Source organism: Podarcis vaucheri (genome assembly GCF_965113315.1).
Source record: "Podarcis vaucheri genome assembly, chromosome: 11".
Lineage (NCBI taxonomy): Eukaryota > Metazoa > Chordata > Lepidosauria > Squamata > Lacertidae > Podarcis > Podarcis vaucheri.
This window is the reverse complement of record NC_138749.1, coordinates 32,938,036-32,960,265: the sequence shown is the minus strand read 5'-3', so window position 1 is coordinate 32,960,265 and position 22,230 is coordinate 32,938,036. Positions and strand designations below refer to the sequence as shown.

Sequence of the window (22,230 nt, the reverse complement as noted above, 5' to 3'; positions counted from 1 at the left end):
TAACAAATTTGTTAAGGGATAAGCTTTCATGGACCACAGTCTACTTCATCAGATGATATATACGCTGCACACAGACACACTCTTGGGGAAATAGTGTCTCTATAATATCAACCACTGCCACCTCCTCCCAAATTTCCTTGACTATGGGATTTCTTACAAGTAGGGAAATCTCTGGTCTCTTCAGCATGTGGCCCTCAGAACATTGCTCAGAAGGGCCCTTGGGCTTAATGTGGCCCTTGGGCTTAAAATGTTTCTGCACCCCTGCTGTAATCTAAGAACACAACTTCTGCTGGATCATTTCCATTTTACTGGAGAAATTCCCATTGGTTTCAACACATTTGGCTTCTGCAAAATATATTGATGACCTGGTAGTTAAGGGGTTCAAACCATTTGGAATACAGAATTAGACTCCCCCCCCCTCTTTTTTGGTAAATTACAATCACTAAACATCCTCTACCTATTGCTATTTAAATCAAATGGCTGGAACCCTAATGTGAAATAACAGCACCCCAAATGCTATTTTAATTGATGAAATTATTTCTAATGTAGAAATAAAGAAACCCTTCACTTCAAGTACTGCATACTTTTGTTTCAATATTTCCCACTGTTACAAAGCTGAATACAGAGCTCATTGTGTGTGCTATTCTACTATGCCAATCCACCCCCTAAACCCAATTTATACAATAAGCCCCAAAGGCTGCTACTAATAGCAGCCTATGTTGACAGGTTCAATTTTTTGAGAGGAGGAGGAGGGAATTGATATGGTTCCACAAGAGTGAGCTGTCTTTCAAATGTCTATTATATTGCAATATCCATCTGCAGAAAGGTTTTGGAATTAACAGCTTTGGTCTCCTACATTTCTGTCCATCATGTGAAGCTATAGATAATGAACAGGGTATTCCACATTTGCCACGAGAAACAAATGTGCAGAGCAAAGATAGAGCAATATGGAAACCTGAACTTAATTTATTTTAAGAACAGCAACGTTCACAGTACTCTTAATTTATTTTAAGAACAGCAATATCCCAAACGTCCTGCTACTTTAGAACCTGGTTATATTTTAACTTAATAAAGGAGGGATAAAAATATTATTCATATTGCTTCCAGCCTGCCTAGTCTTACAAAGCCCTTGCACTAAGTTTTACAAATCTATAACACCATATTGAAAGTGTGTCTGTCATGCTATGCAGATGCAGGGGAAAGTGTCCTGGGGAGAGCTTTTCATCATAAAGATGAAAGAGAGCTCCCAGGCCTTTTGGAATGAGACTTACTGGAACGCAGCAAAAAGACAGATGCTTCCTTTTTAATGGCAATTATTACAATACTCTGGCACAGCATTAAATCCATTTCTGATCATTTTCATCTCTTAGAAATTAATCAATGCTGCCGCCCCTCTTTATATAAAATTGTATTTTTTCAGTACCTTCCAGACTGGTGTGTATTCAGTGTCCGCTAACAGGAAGGGAGAAGTTTTTGTTTTTTAACTTAAGAAGAATTTCAGAAGTCAATCATTAGAAGCATCGTGACAAGTATTGTAGCATTCACATCATAAGAGCACTTCGATAAAATAGCATATGCGGATCAGACCTCAACATGAGGGTAATCCCAGTAGCATGTACAAATCTTAGTCAAATAAGGACTGGAGACAGGACCGGCTCAATACATTTTGCTGCTTGAAGCAAAACAGAAGGTGTTGCATCCTGCCACTGCCCCTTCCGCCACTGCTCCCTCCTCCTCTTTTGCCACTGCCTGAAGTGACTGGAGGCAGCCCAGGAAAGGCCCAACATACTGAAGGCAGCAAGGGAGACAAAAGGATGCTGGAGAGGAACAGGTGGTGGCAGCAGCAAAGTAGTCTGCCCGACAGCTTGGCCTTCATCATAAAATATTCCTGTAAAATAAAAGGCATGCCTGTGATATCTCTGGTACAAACAATTTGATCTACCTCACCTGCTGCTGATGTGGAGGGCTGTGTTGAATTTTCACTTTCATCATCAGTGCTTCCGTCATAATCTTCTGTTTCAACTTTACTTTCGGATGTAGACATGGTGTCCCTGTCAAAACACAAAGGCATTTCCTTCTCATGCCTTTAAAATACATTTTAAACCAATAGATATGACATCATCATCTGCATATGCAGCACAGTTGAACAGGTATTTGAATTGTATTAATTGGATAAGGGATCTAAATAGAGACCATTATGTGTGGTGTGACACCCCTTTTGCATTGATTCAGATTTGTCATGGCCAAATGTCTGATGCAATAAAGATATCTGGATTGGATTGGATAATGAAAGTTTTAGACAAATCTGACCAAACTCAGGTGCCCTAACCATTTTTCTTTGAAAAAAATAATTATTGTGATTCCTAAGTTTAGATAACATTTATGGTGGTTACATGTTTTTTTAATTATGTTCCTTTCCAAATGTATAATAAGTGAAGTGTAGTGAAGATTTCACAAAAGTCCTTTAAGTTGGCAGTTTCCAACATTTTCATAATTGGGACTGACCTTAGTCCTAACCTCCAACGAAACCCATTTCCTCCCCATATATACGTTTTTAGTCATTCTCTGCTGTCTTTCTCATTCTCTCTTTTCCTTTTCTCCTTTTCCTAACTCTCCTCACTTTCTCTCTGTGTTTCTCTGTTAAAAAAACAAATCCTTAAAAGATGGTGCTGCTGCTGGTGTGACCCACTTTAGGTCAGGGCACAACCCAGCTGTGGGTCCTGACCCAGCCACTGAAGGTCAGTGTTACTATCATCCGTCTAAAGGCCACTTCACATACAATAGTTATAGCAGATTCTCATTAAAAAGTTTAGTACGTAATGTGTGATGTTGCTAAAACAAAGAGAAAAACAAGGACAGAAAGGAAAGGTAAAATGAATTCTAAGACTGGTTGACCTGATCCACACCTCCTCGATTAATTCTGGGAATTTCAATATGAACCTATTTGATCTTCACCATCCACATTAAATCACAGATTGGAAACTAAGCTTTCAGATTTTGCTCTCCTCTAAATTTTTCAGTGAATTTCTCCGTTCAAAGAAGTGCCATCAAATGCATTATTTTAGGATAAAATACATCAAAATACATTGATGTGTACTGTGAGAGAAAAAAATATTTAGAAATTTGGATTGCGTGAGGAAATACATACAAACATATCTAGGATCTTTGTGCTTTAAAAACAATACAGATAAATATGAAAATGAGATGAAATGAATGTGTAATGAATGAAGAGATGGAAAAGTACACAGAGAAGAAATATACTGATTTGTCCACCCTTAGTTACAACATGATTTCTTCTCCCCTCCCTTATGAAGTCACAGTAAGATCCTGAACACATTTCCAGGAAAATACTATGCATAATAGTAAAAACAAGGTACATGCAAAATTTGCAATGTGTGCCTGTTTCTGTTGCATTGTGTGAAACAAGCCAGAGTAGGGTATTTTATTTTATACCTAAAATTATACAAGCTTGATGTTTTCAAGGTCATCTGCCATTAGAGATGGTGATACAGCTTCAAATCCTACAAACGCATTCTTCTACAATTAGCTAACTCAGTGGAAACAAAGCCCCACTCTCAGTAGGGAAAATAGCCACCAATAGCTCCTTTCGTCAAGTTCAGATTATTATTAACGAGCTCTAATACTTTACTGCATTTACATGGAATAAACTTTTGCTAACCCTGATCAATCTCTGTTCTAGCTAAGTCTTAGCCATTCCATCATCACAAATATTTTCAAGGAAAGCCCAGTCTGCACATCAGGTATCTCATTAGCTAACACTTTTATCCTTCTTTTAAAGCCAGGATTAAGAAAAGACGGGCAGGCATGCCTGTGATATACAAAATGTTTGACAGTTTCAAATGAAGATTCAGATTTACTACTTTGCTTCTAGATGGCATTAATGAGACTGAATTGCAGAACTGCTAAAGGTGCCTGCACTTCAGAGCTCAACAAAGTGATTTTTGCTGTAAGATCATTCTGCTAAAGCTTAGATGAGTCAACCAAACTGAACCACATTTATTTTAAGCATGATGCTTAGTAGCACAAAGAAAGTAATAAAGAGTACCTTGCTTGTGTTGTTGCCAAGACAGCTTCTTCAGCTTCTTTCAAACTTTTCTGTAAGTTTCTTATCTTAGCTTTCTTTTCATTGAGGACCAAAATAAATCTTTTATAAAGTTCCATCTCTAGTTCTTCTTTAGCTTCAACACATTTTTGTAATCTTAAAAACGAAATGTACATTTCCGTACAGTCAGCTTTATACATTTCAACACTTTCCCCCAAAACTTAGTGAGAATATGCAAGAACATATGTTTCAAAGAGGCATTATCCTTATTAAATCTCCAACAAGAAGTAGTGTTAGACAGTCCTTTTCTATACAAACGTAGTGGAGTCTAAAATATTCTAAACATGATTTTCTGTTGTATAAGTCTTAGATCCATTGATACCACTGCTTACAGAAGTTAAGACACTATCCCACTATCTAGGTAGTATAGGTAGTCTGACTGTACGGAAAAACTAAAAAAATTCAGAAACAAATATTATTTTGAATTATATACTTTTAGGGGATGATTAGCTGCTTGTGCTTAAAATGGTGCCCCTTCAGAGTTTGTGCGGCCCCACAAACCTCTGTGTGTGACAGAGCTCCTCAGACATGTCTGCTCTAGTCACTGTTAGAGTCCGACAGTGGCTGTTTGCGGAAACGCCTCCAACAAAGAAGTTCCTTAACGGAAACACGTCTCCTGGACTCACGACGTGACAGCTTCCGACGAAGCATGGGTCTCCCTGCAATTGCTTCTGACACCTCCCCACTATTTTCACTGGACGTGTCTCTCACCCCTTTCTCCCCCCTGCTTCCTGCCTGCGCTGCTGCATCTCTCTCAGTATCCCTGAGATCCTCCTCCAGAGACCCCGCGCTCCCCCTGCTGGTCCCTGCTTTGGCTGTTGAGTCTCTCCCAGTCTCTGGGAGCCCTATCACCTCCTTTCCCTCTGAGGTCAGTTCCCTGACATCCACCTCCCCTCCAGGGCCCCCTTCCCCCCCGCCCCCTCCCTCTCCTCTGGGCGGTGAGGAGCTGAAACCCCGAAACGAATCCTCTTCATCTTCCGACGTCTCGAACATCTCCCTCCATCGGTCTTTGTTCCGACTCGCTGAATCCTCCTCCACCTCGGAATCAGAGAACCCCTCCAACTCCTCTTCTTCGTCTGTGGTGGCGAAGTATTCCCTCCGGAACCTCGCCACTGGCTGGGGTTTTCGAGGGAATCTCTGATGAAAAGTTTCAATTAGAACCTCGTCATCTACATCCTCTGCCCTGACCCAGGTGTTTTCCGACTCCGGTTCCCCTTCCCACATTACCAAATACTCTACTTGCTCTCCTTTCCACCTGGAATCTAGGATCTCCGCTGCATGGTAGCTGTGTTCTTTTTCCTCCATCGCTGGTCCCCTATTGACCCTCCCCTCTCTGTCCCCTATATACGGTGACAGCAACGATCTGTGGAACACTGGGTGCAACTTCATGTGGTTCGGTAACCGGAGTCTGAAAGCCACTGGGTTGACCTGTTGCGTGACTTCAAATGGGCCCAGTCTTTTGGGTCTTAACTTCTTACAACCTCCTTTAAATGGTAACCCTTGGGTGGACAGCCACACCTGGTCTCCCACCCTAAGGCTTTCCCCTTCCCTTCTGGTTTTGTCTGCCTGCCTCTTATATTCCTCCTTCGCCCGGTTTAAATTAAGTTGGAGTTGGCGATGGATCGCTTCCATTTCTTCAACGAACTGTTCTGCTGCTGGAACGCTCCAGTTCTCCCCCTCCCCCCCTGGGAAGGCTCGGGGATGACACCCGTGATTGGCCAAAAAAGGGCTCATTCCCGTGGACACGTTCTCTGCATTGTTGTAAGCAAATTCTGCCAACGCCAGCTTCTCCACCCAATCATTCTCTCTGTCATTAACATAACACCTCAAATATTGCTGGAGGACACCATTAGCTCTTTCCGCCTGCCCGTTGGTTTCTGGATGACGGGCAGTAGAGAAATTAACCTCTACATGCAGTAAGCTCATGAGCTTCCTCCAGAACCTGGAAGTAAATTGTTTCCCTCGGTCCGAAACCACCCTCAAGGGGGCGCCATGCAACCTAAACACATTTTCCACAAACAATTTGGCGGTTTCTTCTGCTGTGACCGCATGTGAGCAGGCTATAAAGTGTGCCATCTTGGTTAACAGATCTACCACCACCATAATGGCTGTTTTCCCTTTGGACCTGGGCAGATCAGTCATAAAATCTATTGCCACTGCCTCCCACGGTCTTTCCGGCGTGGGTAGTGGTTCTAATAAACCTGCCGGTGCCCGCCTCTCCCCCTTGGCTCGTTGGCAACGGTCACACCCTCTCACATATTCACGCACATCTTCCCTGACCTTGGGCCACCAGAATTCCCTGGTAACCAGCCACATGGTTTTGTGTTGCCCAAAATGCCCTGCTGTGGGGTTATCGTGCAGTTGCTTGAGTACCTTTTCCCTCAATTCCCCTTCAGGTATGTATAACGCTCCCTTGTAGTACAACGCCCCATTTCTCTCCTCAAAACCCCCGGGTTTGTCTCCCTCCCTCCTAAGACTCCTGAGTTTGTCCTGGGCGTATACATCCTGCCCCGTTCCCTCTACCAGTTCCCTTTGCCCCACCAATGCCGCCCCACACACCCAGCGGTCCTCGGGAATGACATGGGTCTCTTCGGGTACACCCTCTCCCTCCAAATATTCAGGTTTGCGTGAGAGAGCGTCCGCCCTAACGTTCTCCGGGCCTGGTACGTAACAAATCTCAAAGTTAAATTTGGAGAACTCCTGGGCCCATCTCAACTGCCGTTGGTTGAGCACTCGCGCAGTTCTCCAATACTCTAGATTCTTATGGTCCGTGCACACTTGCACCTTCTGTTGTGCACCAATTAGTAGGTGCCTCCATCTCCGGAAGGCCTCATAAATTGCAAGAAGTTCCCGGTCGTACACCGTGTAGTTCCTCTCAGACTTGTTCAGCTTCCGCGAAAAGAAGGCACACGGTCGCCACTCCGACCCCTCCTTCCCCGGCTGCAGAAGAAGCACCGCCCCTATGGCTCGGTCCGACGCGTCTGTTTCGACCCTCAGCTTTTTTTGTAAATCCACATGTAGAAGTTGTTCGCCAGAGGCGAAGGCCCTTTTCAGTTCCTCAAACGCTCGCTCCGCCTCCCCCGTCCAAACAAACTTCTTTTTGCTGCTGAGACAGTCCGTGATGGGCGCCGTCAGGTGGGCGAAGTTGCGGATGAACTTACGATAAAAGTTTCCAAACCCTAGGAACCTCTGCACATCCTTCTTGGTCTTGGGTGTTTTCCATTCCAGCACCGCTTGAACCTTGCCGGGGTCCATGGCCAACCCTTTGTCTGACAAGCGGTACCCCAGGAATTCCACCTCCTTGGTATGAAACTGACACTTCTCCAGTTTCACCCACAGTCGGTTGGCTTGCAGCCTGCTCAACACTTCTCTGACGTCTCTCACATGTTGCTCCTCATTCTCCGAATACACCAACACGTCATCTAAGAAGGCCACGCAATTCTTGTAGAGCAAAGGCCCCAGTACGTGGTTCATGAAAGCTTGAAAACACGCGGAGCCTGTTTGTAATCCAAAAGGCATAACTAAGTATTCAAATGCCCCCAAAGGGGTGAACATGGTGGTCTTCCATTCATCCCCTTTCCTTATACGTATCAGGTTGTACGCCCCCCTTAGGTCCAGCTTTGTAAAAATCTTTCCCTTCCGCACCCTGGTCAAAATATCATCAATCCTGGGCATAGGAAAAGCCGCCGGCTCTGTCACTGCATTTAGGGCCCGAAAGTCACATACCAGCCTCGGCTTGTCCGTGTTTTTTTTGTCCACAAAAAACACTGGGCTACCCCCCGCTGCCTTGGACTCTCTGATGAAGCCCCTCTTCAGGTTCTTGTCAATGAACGCTCGCAACTCCTGCATTTCCCTGTCTGACATGGCATACAACTTGCCTACAGGAAGCTGTGCTCCAGGGAGTAAATTGATCTGGCAATCAAAGGGTCTATGCGGAGGTAGTTGGTCAGCTTCCTTCTCGCTGAACACGTCGCTGAGATCAGCATACTGTGGTGGCACCTTCCCCTTCTCCACTACTTCAGTCCCTGCCAGGGTGGCTTGGGCCCCTGCTGACCCCTTTTCCCCCCTGCAGTGTTCTAAGCAATGTGCGGAACCGAAGGAAACCACTCTTTGATGCCAGCCCACCAGCGGATCATGTAGGGCTAGCCAGCTCATTCCCAAAATAATGGGAGCACCTCCCAAGGTGGCCACATTAAACGCTATCAGTTCTGTGTGCCTTGCCACCCTCATTATCATTGGGATGGTCTGCAAGCTGACTCCTCCTCCCAACAGTTCCCTGCCATCGATCGTGGTCACCTGCAGGGGGTTGCTTAAAGGGATAGTCTGTATCTGGTGTTCAGCAGCAAACTCCTTGCTCATAAAATTGCAGGAGCTGCCTGAGTCCAACAGTGCCTTTATTTTTAGGGGGTGTCCATTTTGCAGCTCTAGCGACACTTCAATCACTAGAGCCGGTCGAGGAGCTTCTGGCACTGGCACTTGGGGAAGGGGCACTTTCACTGCTCTTTGGCCTGGCTGCAGTGCCCTGATGGCAACCAGGCGTTGGCTTTTACCTGCTCCGTTTCTCCCTGCTCTTCCCCCTCAACAGTTCCCACCATCCCTTGCCATTCCTTCCTCTGGGGGCAGACTCTGGCAAAGTGGCCTGGCTGTTGGCAGAGATAGCATTTCCGGGCTCCCTTTCCCTCCTTCTTCGCCCCCTCACTGGGCTTTGAAACTGCGCGCGCGCGGGCTGTTCCGATTTCCATCGGCTCTGCCGGCGGGAAAGCTGGCTCAGGAATGTCTGGAATGCGTAACTCCTTCCAACGTTCCCCTCTCCCTTCCCGCCTCTCCAAGGCTCTTGCCTCCTGGCGCGCTCCAATGGTCAGCGCCGATTTGGTCAGCTGATCCATAGACACCGCCCTGGGGCTCCTGGCCAGCTCGTCTTTCACAGCTGAAGAAAGACCTTCTTCAAATAGCATCTGAATGGGTGCTGCCGATAAATCCCACCCCAATCTGTGAATCAGCATGGTAAATTCAGTCCAGTACTCACGGACAGATCTGCTTCCCTGCTTGCAAGCCATTAACTGTCTGCGCACCGCCCCTTCCTCAACGTCGCTGGAAAACATGATATCCATTGCACGAAAAAATTTCATAGTGTCCTTTAGGATATCGTTGTGCGTTGCCATCAGGGGTCGAACCCAGTCTCGCGCGCCCTTCTCAAGATGCCCAATTACAAAAGCAACTCGAGATTCCTCATCAGGGAACTCATCAAACTGGACATTCAGGGCATATTGCATTTCAGTCCTAAAGGCATGGTAATCCTTGGGGTCCCCCCCAAACTTCTGCACCAATCCTGGTACCTTTCTGGGGAACTGAGTGGTTCTCCCCTTCTTGTCTGCATCTTGAGCCCTCCTCTCCTCGAGCCTCGCCGTCTGCAGCGCCAGTTGGACCTCCAATGCTCGGCATCTTTCTTCCAAGCTTGGATCAGCTCCTCCCCCTGCTCCGGCTGGGTCGCTCATGATGCTTTCTCCTGCACAGGCAGCGTACAGAGACTGTCGGACTGCTTTTAGGGGATGATTAGCTGCTTGTGCTTAAAATGGTGCCCCTTCAGAGTTTGTGCGGCCCCACAAACCTCTGTGTGTGACAGAGCTCCTCAGACATGTCTGCTCTAGTCACTGTTAGAGTCCGACAGTGGCTGTTTGCGGAAACGCCTCCAACAAAGAAGTTCCTTAACGGAAACACGTCTCCTGGACTCACGACGTGACAGCTTCCGACGAAGCATGGGTCTCCCTGCAATTGCTTCTGACACCTCCCCACTATTTTCACTGGACGTGTCTCTCACCCCTTTCTCCCCCCTGCTTCCTGCCTGCGCTGCTGCATCTCTCTCAGTATCCCTGAGATCCTCCTCCAGAGACCCCGCGCTCCCCCTGCTGGTCCCTGCTTTGGCTGTTGAGTCTCTCCCAGTCTCTGGGAGCCCTATCACCTCCTTTCCCTCTGAGGTCAGTTCCCTGACATATACCTATCATATGGAAGTTGACAACTGGACGACAAAAATGAACTCTAGGTGCCCTAACTATGGCCAAAAGACTAGAACTGATGAATTGGAGGGGGGGGACTATGTTCCCTTTAACCAATGGATTGAAGACATTACAGCATTTACAACATATGAACAGATTGCTTATAGATACAGACTTTGTTTGGATAAACATACTGCTGTTTGGAATGAGTTTATACAGAGTATAGCAGGTTATTAATAATCATATATGTATTAGCACAGATAAGCTTTAAAAACTTTAATAACTTTAATCAATAGGAGTATAGCATCTAGATCAAGGGAAGTAATAGTGCCACTGTATTCTGCTCTGGTCAGACCTCACCTGGAGTACTGTGTCCAGTTCTGGGCACCACAGTTCAGGGAGGACACTGACAAACTGGAACGTGTCCAGAGGAGGGCAACCAAAATGGTCAAAGGCCTGGAAACGATGCCTTATGAGGAACAGCTAAGGGAGCTGGGCATGTTTAGCCTGGAGAAGAGGAGGTTAAGGGGTGATATGATAGCCATGTTCAAATATATAAAAGGATGTCACATAGAGGAGGGAGAAAAGTTGTTTTCTGCTGCTCCAGAGAAGCGGACACGGAGCAATGGATCCAAACTACAAGAAAGAAGATTCCACCTAAACATTAGGAAGAACTTCCTGACAGTAAGAGCTGTTCGACAGTGGAATTTGCTGCCAAGGAGTGTGGTGGAGTCTCCTACTTTGGAGGTCTTTAAGCAGAGGCTTGACAACCATATGTCAGGAGTGCTCTGATGGTGTTTCCTGCTTGGCAGGGGGTTGGACTCGATGGCCCTTGTGGTCTCTTCCAATTCTTATGATTCTATGATTCTTTAAAATATTAATAAAAATACAAATGTACATTTCATGTTTATGATAAAGAGTAAGGGAGGTCTCTAAATTGTCTTAGATGCTTACATCAAAAGCATGAGGCATGACAGCAGCCTTCCAAGTTTACCCAAGTGGAGAAACCAGCTCCTAAAATTGAATGTGTTGCCATACTATTGGGTGATATTCAATGTTACTCTGAGCAGGCCCACTGATTTCATCCAGTGTCTATAAATTTAAAATTTTAAATTCAGGTTTTTTTGTGCATATTAAACCATAAAGACCCAACATATTAAGCTTATGAAAAAGAATGTATTTGGCTCTTTAGGTCACTAGCCCAGTTTAAAATATTAGCAAATATAGATTGTACCGCTTTACAGATTAAATTCCATAATGGGAAAATAATCTTATGAACTATTAACACAGTCTGCCTTGATGTGTTCAACAGCTGATAAATAATTCATCTAATTTAAATGCAAATGCAAATGGCTGTGTATTATTAGCATGTAGATCAGCTCAATAACTCTTAAAAGAAAGATGATATGTACTAATCAACTATAAATCAAACCTCAAACTCTTTAGCAGGGGAAATTGAACAGAAATGGTAAAATGTTAAGATTAACAGTAAAAGGAGAATCCTTACAGATTTCATTGGGGAAGCAAATTTTTTAAAAAATGTTTCAGAAAATAAAGACAAAGTGATGATTGGAGTTTTTTCCTATTCTGTAGCAGCAAGGTTCAAAAAGTTCAATCTTGCTTACACATCAGCCATAGGACCTTATCATTTGCAGAAAATACGTCTACAACTGCTTTCAGTAAGAAACAAAATCCATACAAATTTCTGAATTATAGCTATCTGGAGGATAAACCAAAGCTCAGCAGATGGAAGTATGCTTTTATTATTGCTAAAAGCAACAGATTTAAATTAACACCAGCAGATTCCTGGTTTAGCACGGAGTAGTGGCATGCAAGGATTATGAAAGTCACAAAAACCAGGCAGCTTCTTTTTCACAAAAACTTTTGCATCTAGTATAAGGAGGGACATTTTACATAATTTAAGTTTGCAAGTGTTACTTTCATCCTTTGTTGCCTTATGTCCTCATTTTATTTGTATTGCTCTCTCCTTTTTCATTCCAGTCTGGCTTCAGGCTTCCTCATGGCCCTGAAACTGGCTTGGTCACCCTTGTTGATGATTAATTGGGAGAGAGATGGGGGCAGTGCAACACTGCACTCTCTCCTTGATCTCTCAAAACTGTTAACCACAGTAGCCTTCTGGAGTGTCTCAGGGGGTTGGGGGCCACTGAGCCAGGCAGAGGGCCTTCTCGGTTGTAAAGCCTGCCCAGCCGATGTCAAGGCAATAAACAACTATTTTACTTTTAAAAGACAACTGAAGGTGGCCCTGTTTAGGGAAGTTTTTAATGTCTGGTGCTGTATTGTTTTTAATATTCGGTTGGGAGCCACCCAGAGATGTGTGGGGTATAAATAATAATAATTATTATTATTATTAATAATAATAATAATTCTCTAGTTTCCTTCGTCAACAGGAGATTCAAAGTGAAGTATCATCCATATGCAGATGACACCAGCTCTATCTGTACCATCTGAATCAGGAGAGTGGTTGGAGGCAGTGATAAGATGAAAAATGGGCCAATAAACTGAAGTTGGAAGGGACATCGGGAGTCATCTAATCGAACCCCTCTGTAATGCAGGAATCTCAACTAACACATCCATGACACATGGCCATCCAACCACTGCTTAAAAAACTCCAGGAAAGGAGAGTCTACAGTGCAACCTCACGAGGGAGTCTGTTCCACCGTCAAACAGCTCTTACTGTGACAAAAATTCTTCCTGATGTTTAGTCGGAATCTCCTTTCTTGTAACTTGAAGACATTGGTTCAGGTCCTACCCTGTGGAACAGGAGAAACTGTCTTCCAGTTCACAGCCCTTAAGATATTTTAAGATGGTTATTTTAAGACCCTTTATCATCAAAATAGCCATTATCCATCCTTACATTAGAAGTACAGATATTAGAATAAAAATCAAACAAAGAATATCCCATGCAGTTTATTTTCAACTTACTGCTCTTGCACATCATCCAGATCACTTTGAAGTCTTTCATTCTCTTTTTGCAGATGCTCATTTTTTGAATGTAGCCCTTTTATGCAGTCTAGGCAATAGCTAATCAGCTCACTAATGACTTCTGCTGGACCTGAGACTTTCTGTAACATCAGCGATCCGAGTCTAAACTAGGACAAAAAGAAACAATGAGTTACTTAGCTAGATAAGGTCAGGATACCCATTTTCAATCAGGCATCTTCAATGGTCACTCTACAAATGCTTTCCTGTTACAAATGACAACAGCAAGACGATAGAGCTTGTATACTGGTGAAAGCTTTTCCTTCCTAGGACTTGATCTGAAAGGTCTCTACTGATATTTGAAAATGGACATTAGAGCAGGGATTAGTTTCATTTCGACTGTAAATGGAACTCCAATAAAACACAGATTGTGTGCTGCCTTCCGAAATAGAAGTGCCATAAAATATAGGACTTTATTGGATCTGCATAGGATAAAGCTATACCTCTCAAATCTATAGTGGTCTAATACAAGCCACAAGAAATTGCATGTGCATCCAGATCCTGCTAACTGATAAAGTCATTGGGAAACTCAGAATTTATTAATAAATCAATTTATCAATCCCAAAAGCTTGGGACAGTATGCATTGAATTTTTTACATTTTATCAAGAGTTAAGGTAATCCACTAGCGAAGATGACAATGAGGCCAAACTTAGATTCACAAAATGTTTAGGGGCATGCATACCCCTGCGTACCCCCAGAAAAAAGCACTGCCTTTAGCTAATTTAAGTTCCTACGTCACTTTTTCTGTCATGGGTATTTGCCATAGCATCCGCGACTAACCTAACGGTCAGGGGTCCCTTTACCTTTACCCTTTACCTGTACCAATAATTTAACCGTACCAATAATAAGCAAAAGTGAAGTCAGGTTGCACAAGAAGGGAGAAACACTGAAAGGCTGGTGGGGACGGGGGAAACTGGCAGTTTTAAACAATGGTAAGAGGTTTGAGTAAAGTACTGTGGAATATTTGAGAGCTCTCATGAGGCAGCTGAGGAATGGAAGAGGGAGTAGTTTGAGTACAGTGAGAAGGGAGAGAGATGGTTTTTGTACTTTTAAAGTTATTGTTGAAACCATATTGTTTTTGTTGACCCTCTTTTCCGCTTACAGAGCTAGTTTACTGTTTTTCTTTGAAATAAATATTCAAAAACATTTAACCTACTGATGCCTCGATTAATGTAATTTTATTGGTATATATTTTTATTTTTGAAATTTACTAGTAGCTGCTGCATTTCCCACCCTAGGCTTATACTTGAGTCAATAAGTTTTCCCAGTTTTTTGTGGTAAAATTAGGTGCCTTGGCTTATATTCGGGTCGGCGTATACTCGAGTATATATGGTAAGTTCTTAACCTGAGGTACCACTGTACAACATGTAGGTGGTTCACGATTTTTTTTTCCTGATGTCCCAACTCCTCCCTTTCTTTCCCCAGTTAATATTTTTCCCCAAGAAAAATTTCACTAATTTCTGCACATTGCTGAAATCTCTACAGATCAATTCATATCTTCCTACTGCCTCCAGCTGTTTTCAGCTGTCTGATTATATACCATGTGCAAATGTAATTACTTTGTTTCCCACTTCTCTTTTCAGTCTACTAACATGAGATTTAACAAGAACCCAACACCAGGATTTTGGTGGTCAAGTATATATATTCCACTGACATTTCTAAGTGGATCCGCTGGGGAAATGGTGTCTCAATCTGAAGTCCCCCACTTTTAAAAAAAATAATACCCATTACATAACAGGGACACAGAGGAAAGCAAGAAAGAGCAGAATCCTATATTCATGTCTAATAAGAAGAAAACGTTACTGAATTCAATTAGGCTTACTCATATGTAAGCAGCTATAGGATTACAGTATAGTCTAACTAGGCATGCACCAATATAGCTTGTTTGGAATTGCCTCTCTACCTGGATTTCTAAAATCCTGTATCTTTTGCCTAGCCAATCAACGACTTCATTGAGCACTGATGCTCTTTGGGCGAAACTGGTATCAAGCTTCTTCTGATAACATTTACCTTTTCCAAATACTAACTTTTCCAATTACTACAATTGCAATGATATTTGGTTGAGAAAATTCAGCAAATTACAAATCAGTCTTACACCACAGGGTGTTGGATTTTGTAGGTTTTTATTTCCTTTGCTTTGATCTTGGTTTGTTCAGAGTGAGCAATTGTATTATACAATATAAAATACTAGATCTCTATACCAAATTGTTTCCAGGCTCTATCCGCTGGATGACATAGGGAGGAAAAGAATGGAGCAAAACAGGAAAAAGAGGGTGGAGGGTACATTGGGTTTTTTTATATAAAAACAACATTTTTATTGGTTTTTAAACAAATACAAATAAAATAACCATTAAGCACTTATCCAGCAGTACATCTAATGGTGTCTGTTTTATCCATTCTCTCTAGACATTCACTTACACATTCAACATTCAAACATATTACTTAATGTAACCTCTCCAATGAGAATAATGAGCGCTTGATATAACAAAGTCTTGATTTGAGGCACATTGTTCTGATCCATCGCATTATCAAACCCTCATCTAAGGAAGTCCCCATTCCCAATAAGACTACCTCCCCACCAGTCCCCAAGAAGTCTTCTGTACCCTTAATAGCTTCACAGAGAGCATAACATTCCATGGAGTTCAGTTTCTGCCATAATTAAGATACCAGGAAGAGGAAGATCTCACCTGCAATATTCTGCCCTCTACATAAATTACTGTACACAGAGATAAGAAACCAGCTCCAAACACCCCAAATAGATCCTTTCCTATTCAGCAGCGTATTATATATAGTTTTCTTCATAATGAGCCAACCATTGCTTTTATTTATGCAGAAAACCTCAGCTACTCTTCGCTCGGGATGTCAGAATTCGAAGGAAAAAGGGGAATGGGAGTGGAATTTGCTGAAGTTCACTTATTTGTGAGGTGGGGGGGATGTAGACCAGCAACATGGCAGACAGTTGGAAATAGAGACATAGTTAGTGCAGTTGGTTCTTCTGTGAGGGGAGACAGAAGAGTTAGAGGCAGGATAAAATAAGATTAAGAAGGTAAAGAGTAACAACGTTTGAATGCAGTTAAATTTTATTTGTGTTTGCAATAAACTACACTCTTTGTTAAGAACCTGACTGAGAATAAGTGATTTACCAGGGAGGACCTGGTTGGTGGCAGCGGATTAGTGGTGTACAGGTCAATAGTCCGTGAGACAACTGGGGGCTCTGTACGCCACAATGCTCTATTCCCCCCCCCAAAAAAAAATATGAGCTGCTGCTGCTGCTGTTGTATAGTGCAGAGAAAACCATTTCATAACATTCTTTATAAAAAATTAGGAAAATCTATCAGAAATGTTTGGGTACATAATCCTGCCTCAACAAGGACTTTTTTTTTAATCACAATATATTTATACCCCACTTTTCTATGTAAAACACTGAATGCAACTGATACATTTCAAATAACAAAATGCCACATCAATGCAACAAGTTATGAGGCGAGAAACTTATACAATAAAAGCATTATATCGTGTTTTTAAAATCACTTTCCAAGTGTTCCTGTTTGAAATTGACACAATGACAAACTTGTTTTCACAAAACATCCATCTGGAAAACATTATGCCATTTGATTTCCTAAGTTAATCAGTCAGTGGTCCTGATACGTGTTTTTTTAAGCTGTGCCATCACCATCTCCAGGGATAATGTTCAACAGCAACCATGTCATTGCTGGGTGTGGCAAAGAACCCGTGTTATTACGCAACACACTTACAAAAAAATGTAAAAGCTAAACTAGCCTTTAGTCTGAAAATTCTGGAAAGAAAGTAAAAAAGTCTAAAAACTTTGGTTACAGTATTCTAGGTGTTGCATCAGCAAAAGCTGAGCTGGGTTATAAGGGGTTTGTTTTAAGACAGATCATTGATGTTTGTGTGGTTTCCTCATTTTCTCTTTCATAGGAAAGCTAGTTCGTTCGCATTTAAAGAGGGGATGTGTGTTCTGAACGTGGGGCGGGTGGTGGTGGAAGTAAGTCTATCAGCAGCTGGCCCTGCCTACTCCATGAATGGCCATCTGAACAGAGGCTGCATAGGCACATATTCATGTAGGCATATTCATGTAGGCTTCCTAGAGCAATTGTTCAGAAATTACAATGCATGCGCATGGAAAGGCTGGGCCATAATATCTCTCCCCACACATTCCCAGGATTTGTTCATCATCCCCCTCACACAAAGTTCTCTAGGCCGCTTACAATGAAAGCCGTGTAAATATAGAATCAAACATAAAATCAAAACCAAACAGGTACAACAAAAAGAGCGCACACAACATTCCCAATATTAGCAGAAGGCCTTCTCAGTAGTGGCGCCTGCCCTGTGGAACGCTCTCTCATCAGATGTCAAGGAAATAAACAACTCTCTGACTTTTAGAAGACATCTGAAGGCAGCCCTGTTTAGGAAAGTTTTTGATGTTTTATCGTGTTTTTAATACTCTGTTGGGAGCCACCCAGAGTGGCTGGGGAAACCCAGCCAGATGGGCGGGCTAATAATAATAATAATAATAATAATAATAATAACAACAACAACAACTATAGCAAACAAGAGGCTCAGACTACAAAAGTGGCTTAGAAGGTCTAACAAAGTTTTATCCGGCTTGCTCAATGGCTGGCTGATATTTAGCAAAGGGGGAAAGGCCCCAAGCATGAGTACTGTGTGAGGCTATAGGGGCATCTGCATGTGACATCTCCTTCTCCACCCCTGACCTTCCCTTATTGGGCAGGAAGGTCTGTAGTGGTGTGTGTGTGTGTGTGTGTGTGTGAGAGAGAGAGAGAGAGAGAGAGAGAGAGAGAGAGAGAGCACCCTGTGTAATCTGGGTTCCTGTTTACAAGGTGCACTGTAACTGCATTCAGCCAAATCCCCTTATAATACTCCTTCAATCAACAGGAAGGTCAGTGATGGAGGAAGCAGGGCTGGCTGGCTGGATGGCATGCACAACCCATGGACAGAATTGAAGCCGGGGTGTAGGAAGGGGGTGGGGGTGGGGGTGGTCCACCCTGGGTGTCATCCCGGAGGGGGTGACAAAATGGCATACCGCAACGTGAGGCTTGCGTCCGACAAGCGGACTCCGTGGGCAGCTCACTGTGGCACCCCCGCCCTGGGTGGATCAAGGATCACTGAAGCACCTCCGTGCACGGATCGCCCCACCCCCGCTGCTCCAGGTGCCAGAGCAGCTAGCTACACCCCTGAATTGAAGATTACTCGAGTAGAATTTCAGAAGAAGCATCTGGCTTGTATGAGAAGGCACAAAGATGAGCCCAGATTTAAGTAGGAAGTAAGCAGACAGATGAAGGCAAGGCAAGCTGGTGAGTTACCAGCCCTGGAAGGGCAAGGGAAACTCTCTCCAACACACCTAACCACATACTCAGAAATGGTGACTTTGGTTTGCTGCTAATTGCCTCAGCAAGATGCAAGAGGCAAGCTGTTAGTGTTTATTATACTCGCATGGGAGTGTGTGCAAGCCTATCTCACACCCCTAAATTAGCCCATTAGGTGAAGTGGAAGACTCTTGCGTTGAAGAATGACTAGACTGCCAGGCCAGCTAGCTTCCATATATCAGAATGGAAACACACCATTTTATTTTTTGCCTAAAGCAGCCTCAGGCAGTCGCCCCTAGCCTTATAACAGGTGTAAACAACCCAGTTTTCACACAGGCCTCTCAAGGTTGCCAAATAATAAGCAGTCAATTAACAACATCAGACCATCAACCGTCACAACCAGAATGTGAGCTGCAGAGTTATATAAATATAGATTTGTGCTTGCTATCATGCTTGCAATATGCTGTCAAAGTACACAAAGTTGGCAAAAGTAATAATTAAGACTTCCAGCACTTTTAAGAAAAGCAACAGCACACCAACATATGATGTAGTAGCAGCTACATAAATAGGAGCATGTTAAAACTACATCTCAATTGGCCATATTTATAAAAAGGCAAAGCCAGACTGATTTTTTAAAAAGCCTTAATAAAACACAACTGAAACGTCTAGCATAATAAATGTCAGGTATGCAGAGAACATGTCTTGGGAACTACTTCCCTTTCAGGTGTTGACCTTTTCATTTGAGAAGTAATGGAAACTATATAAAGTACCTCTTAAACATACCACTGAAATTAATACGGCAGTGGTGTGCAGTAATTTAAACCCAACTCCTTTTGAATATACAGTAATCAGAAAGTGAAAATCTCAACCATTGTGGAGGCTTTTACATTTTTGTGTTTTGGTTCCTAGCGTGGAAAGTCAATGTATACCCCCGTGAATATGAATAAGCATGAGATAATGCCTAGACTGAGGCAAAATATAAATGTTTCTAAATTGAGTACTACAAACAATTTTCCAGTATGAGTAATAACATTATGTTCATTTCAAATAACTATAGCCTGTTTTCTTGGTGCTTTTTACTGGGCTCCTCCAGGAAAAAAGGCAGGATATAAATTGAATTATTAATGCTTATAATACTAAAATTTTACAAAATCCAAACTGCATCCAGCTAGAATTGTCAAGTAAATTATGTATAAATCACCTATTAGCAAGTACAAACCTCTCTAAAGACTTTAGCCTTAAAGTATTAGCGTTCGGTATTATTAGTATTATTAATAACATTATTATTTAATTTTTTATCTTATTTTTATACATTTTTAAAAATTTTTTAAAATATTTTGACAAAGTAATAAATAAATAAGAATAAAAAATGTGCACCCCATCACCGAGACCATTCCATTGTAACTATCCAACCCCCCAAAATTTCAACACCTCTTGTGATGGTTTGACCCCTGTCCATTTTAACAGTACAAATTCTACAAACGCCCTCCATATCTCCTCAGAATAATTTCTCCTGCATATTCCCCATCTTACCTTAATGACACATTCAGTATTATTTTAAGGCTTTTGAATCATCACTTTCTATATTAATATATTGGGAAGTTCATGTGTAAACAGTTCAATAATCTATATGGTGGGAAGATTAGGAAAGATTCTGCTTTATTGATAGAGACTCCTTATCCTTGCAGAAAAATATTTCTGCAACCCCAAAAGCTAGCTGGCACCAAGGACTGCAGATGGACATTGCCCTCATACTGGTAGGAAATATCATGGTGAGTGGACAGTGAGAGGAAGTGTCTACTGTTATAGTTTTACAGTTTCTATAGCCTGTCATCAAATCTAAAGGCAAATATTTTCTATCGGTCAGTTTTGTGTGAGAAGGCTATTTCATAGGAGAAGGAGGAAAATGAAAGAACATAGGAAACTGGAAGGCAGTTTTTGGAATACATAAGGAAAACATTGCCGTAAATTGGTTAACATGCAAAAGTTTCTTCTAGCCTACAAAGCAAAACTAATTCAATACACAATATTAGGATTATGTCATAAAATTCTCTTGAGGAAAACTGGGAGATACTTCACAGTGAAACAAGAGGAAATTCTGGCAACTATGAAAACAACATTTCTATCAAAACCAATTGGATAGTGCTAACTGTGCAAGAGGTCAGCAACAGTTTTCCTTACTTAAACAAATATCCTCAACTAAAGATAAACTTGAATGCAGTAAGATTGTGTACCCTTCTCTATAGTCGATTACAAGTCCACTTTGCCACTGTAAAACACAAGTTTTCAGATTTTTTGTTTTGAAGGGGAGAAACAGTCCCTGAACCTACATGTAACATACATGCTTAATATAATAGCCAATTCTTAGGTTTTCTTAATGCACCAGTTGTATCTTCCATTCATTACTTCTCTCAACCTCTCTCTATTTGCTCATTAGCCTCTATACAGCACAAGTGTGCTAGCTACTGGTGCTAATGGGAATTTTAGTCCAAAAGATCTGAAGGATGCCAGCTTGGAGAAGACTGTCTTATGTTAAACAAGAGTAGCATGTCCAGTATAAGAGGAATGCACTCTAACTTGATTGGGGGAAAAACAAATTTAATTACTTAAATAAAAATTAGAAGGGTGATAACTTAGCAAATTAACATGTAAGCATTTCTTACTATATAATGAAAATGTACAAGTGTCATCATACAACAGTTTGCCTGGCCACAGATGGGTGGCGATGCAAACTACAGTAGAATAAGAGGAAGTGAATGAATGGCCCAGGCAACCTGCAGCAGGACAGCCTGCTCTGCTGGCTCTCTTGGTTCAGAAGGGGGTAACCTTTGGCCCTCTAGACATTGTCTAATCAGTCCCAGCCAGCATGGCCAATGGTCAGGAATGAAGGAAGCTAAAGTCCATAACATTGGGTTGAGGAAGGCTGTGCTAACATCACATATAAACATCCAATCTGGATGGTTGCAGGTTCCTTATACCTGACTGATGTGCCATCACAGCAATGTAGAGGAGTGGGGAAATGCATAATGCCACGTCACGTTTCTCTCACTAAAAGTTACAGGGAGACAACGGGGGATATCAATGGCACACAATACTGTTTTCAGTGACAAGTCTATGAATGGCATCATGTATTTCCCTTTCCTGAAACACAGGGTTTGAATAAAGAGTGTCATGAGGAATGATCAACAGCCGTTCATGCAGTAAAAAAGGAGTTTCGTTGGATGTCTCGCCTCCAAGACTCTGATCCCATTTAGCTTTCAAGATCAGAATATGCAGTCACAGTCTGGCAGGATATAATGTGCTAGTAAGCCAGCGTTATCACTGTTTCCAGAGACGTTGCTGTTCAATTTCAGTGAAGTACACGGTGGTATTTTGTGGTAACTATATAAATAATGACCCTGCTGCCCAGCACCTAGCCATTAATGGTCATTAAAAACAAAGATCTAATTCAACCTTAGTACAATATCGGCCACCACACAGATGAGAAGTATGAACTTCAGCTGAAAAAAGTTTAAAAGCATTTTGAATCAGTACAATTTCAGAGGGGGGTATATATGTTTACAATGCCTGGCCATTAAGCAGCAGTTACAGAAAATCTGTGATGTCAAGGACTTCATTATATTTGTGTGTGCAAGTTGAATTACAACAGCTGTGCCAAGGTTAACAAAGGTGGTACCCGTGGGAGACTCATTTCATTGATTTATTTATTGGGGGCTTAACCTAAAATGTATGTTGTATACAAAGTACACATTTGAGAAAAACTGT

General features: G+C 42.4%; 1 protein-coding gene across 9 annotated transcripts in view; it reads right to left on the bottom strand.

Annotated features, from left to right (window-relative positions):
- Positions 1-22,230, bottom strand: part of XRCC4 (X-ray repair cross complementing 4) — a 110,013-nt gene that overhangs the window by 54,427 nt on the left and 33,356 nt on the right. For 7 of the 9 annotated variants that reach the window (XR_014212108.1, XR_014212109.1, XM_082192019.1 and 4 more), the window contains 3 exons: positions 13,060-13,226; positions 4,067-4,219; positions 1,949-2,051 (listed from right to left, as the gene is read on the bottom strand). Coding sequence is in view for 7 of the 9 variants with exons in the window: in XM_082192019.1 (XP_082048145.1) it covers positions 1,949-2,051; positions 4,067-4,219; positions 13,060-13,226 (423 nt within the window). In the remaining 2 variants the exon portion in view is untranslated. Of the gene's footprint in view, positions 1-1,947; positions 2,052-4,066; positions 4,220-13,059; positions 13,227-22,230 lie in introns of all 9 variants that reach the window. The other 2 variants (XM_082192020.1, XM_082192023.1) reach the window with 1 other exon arrangement.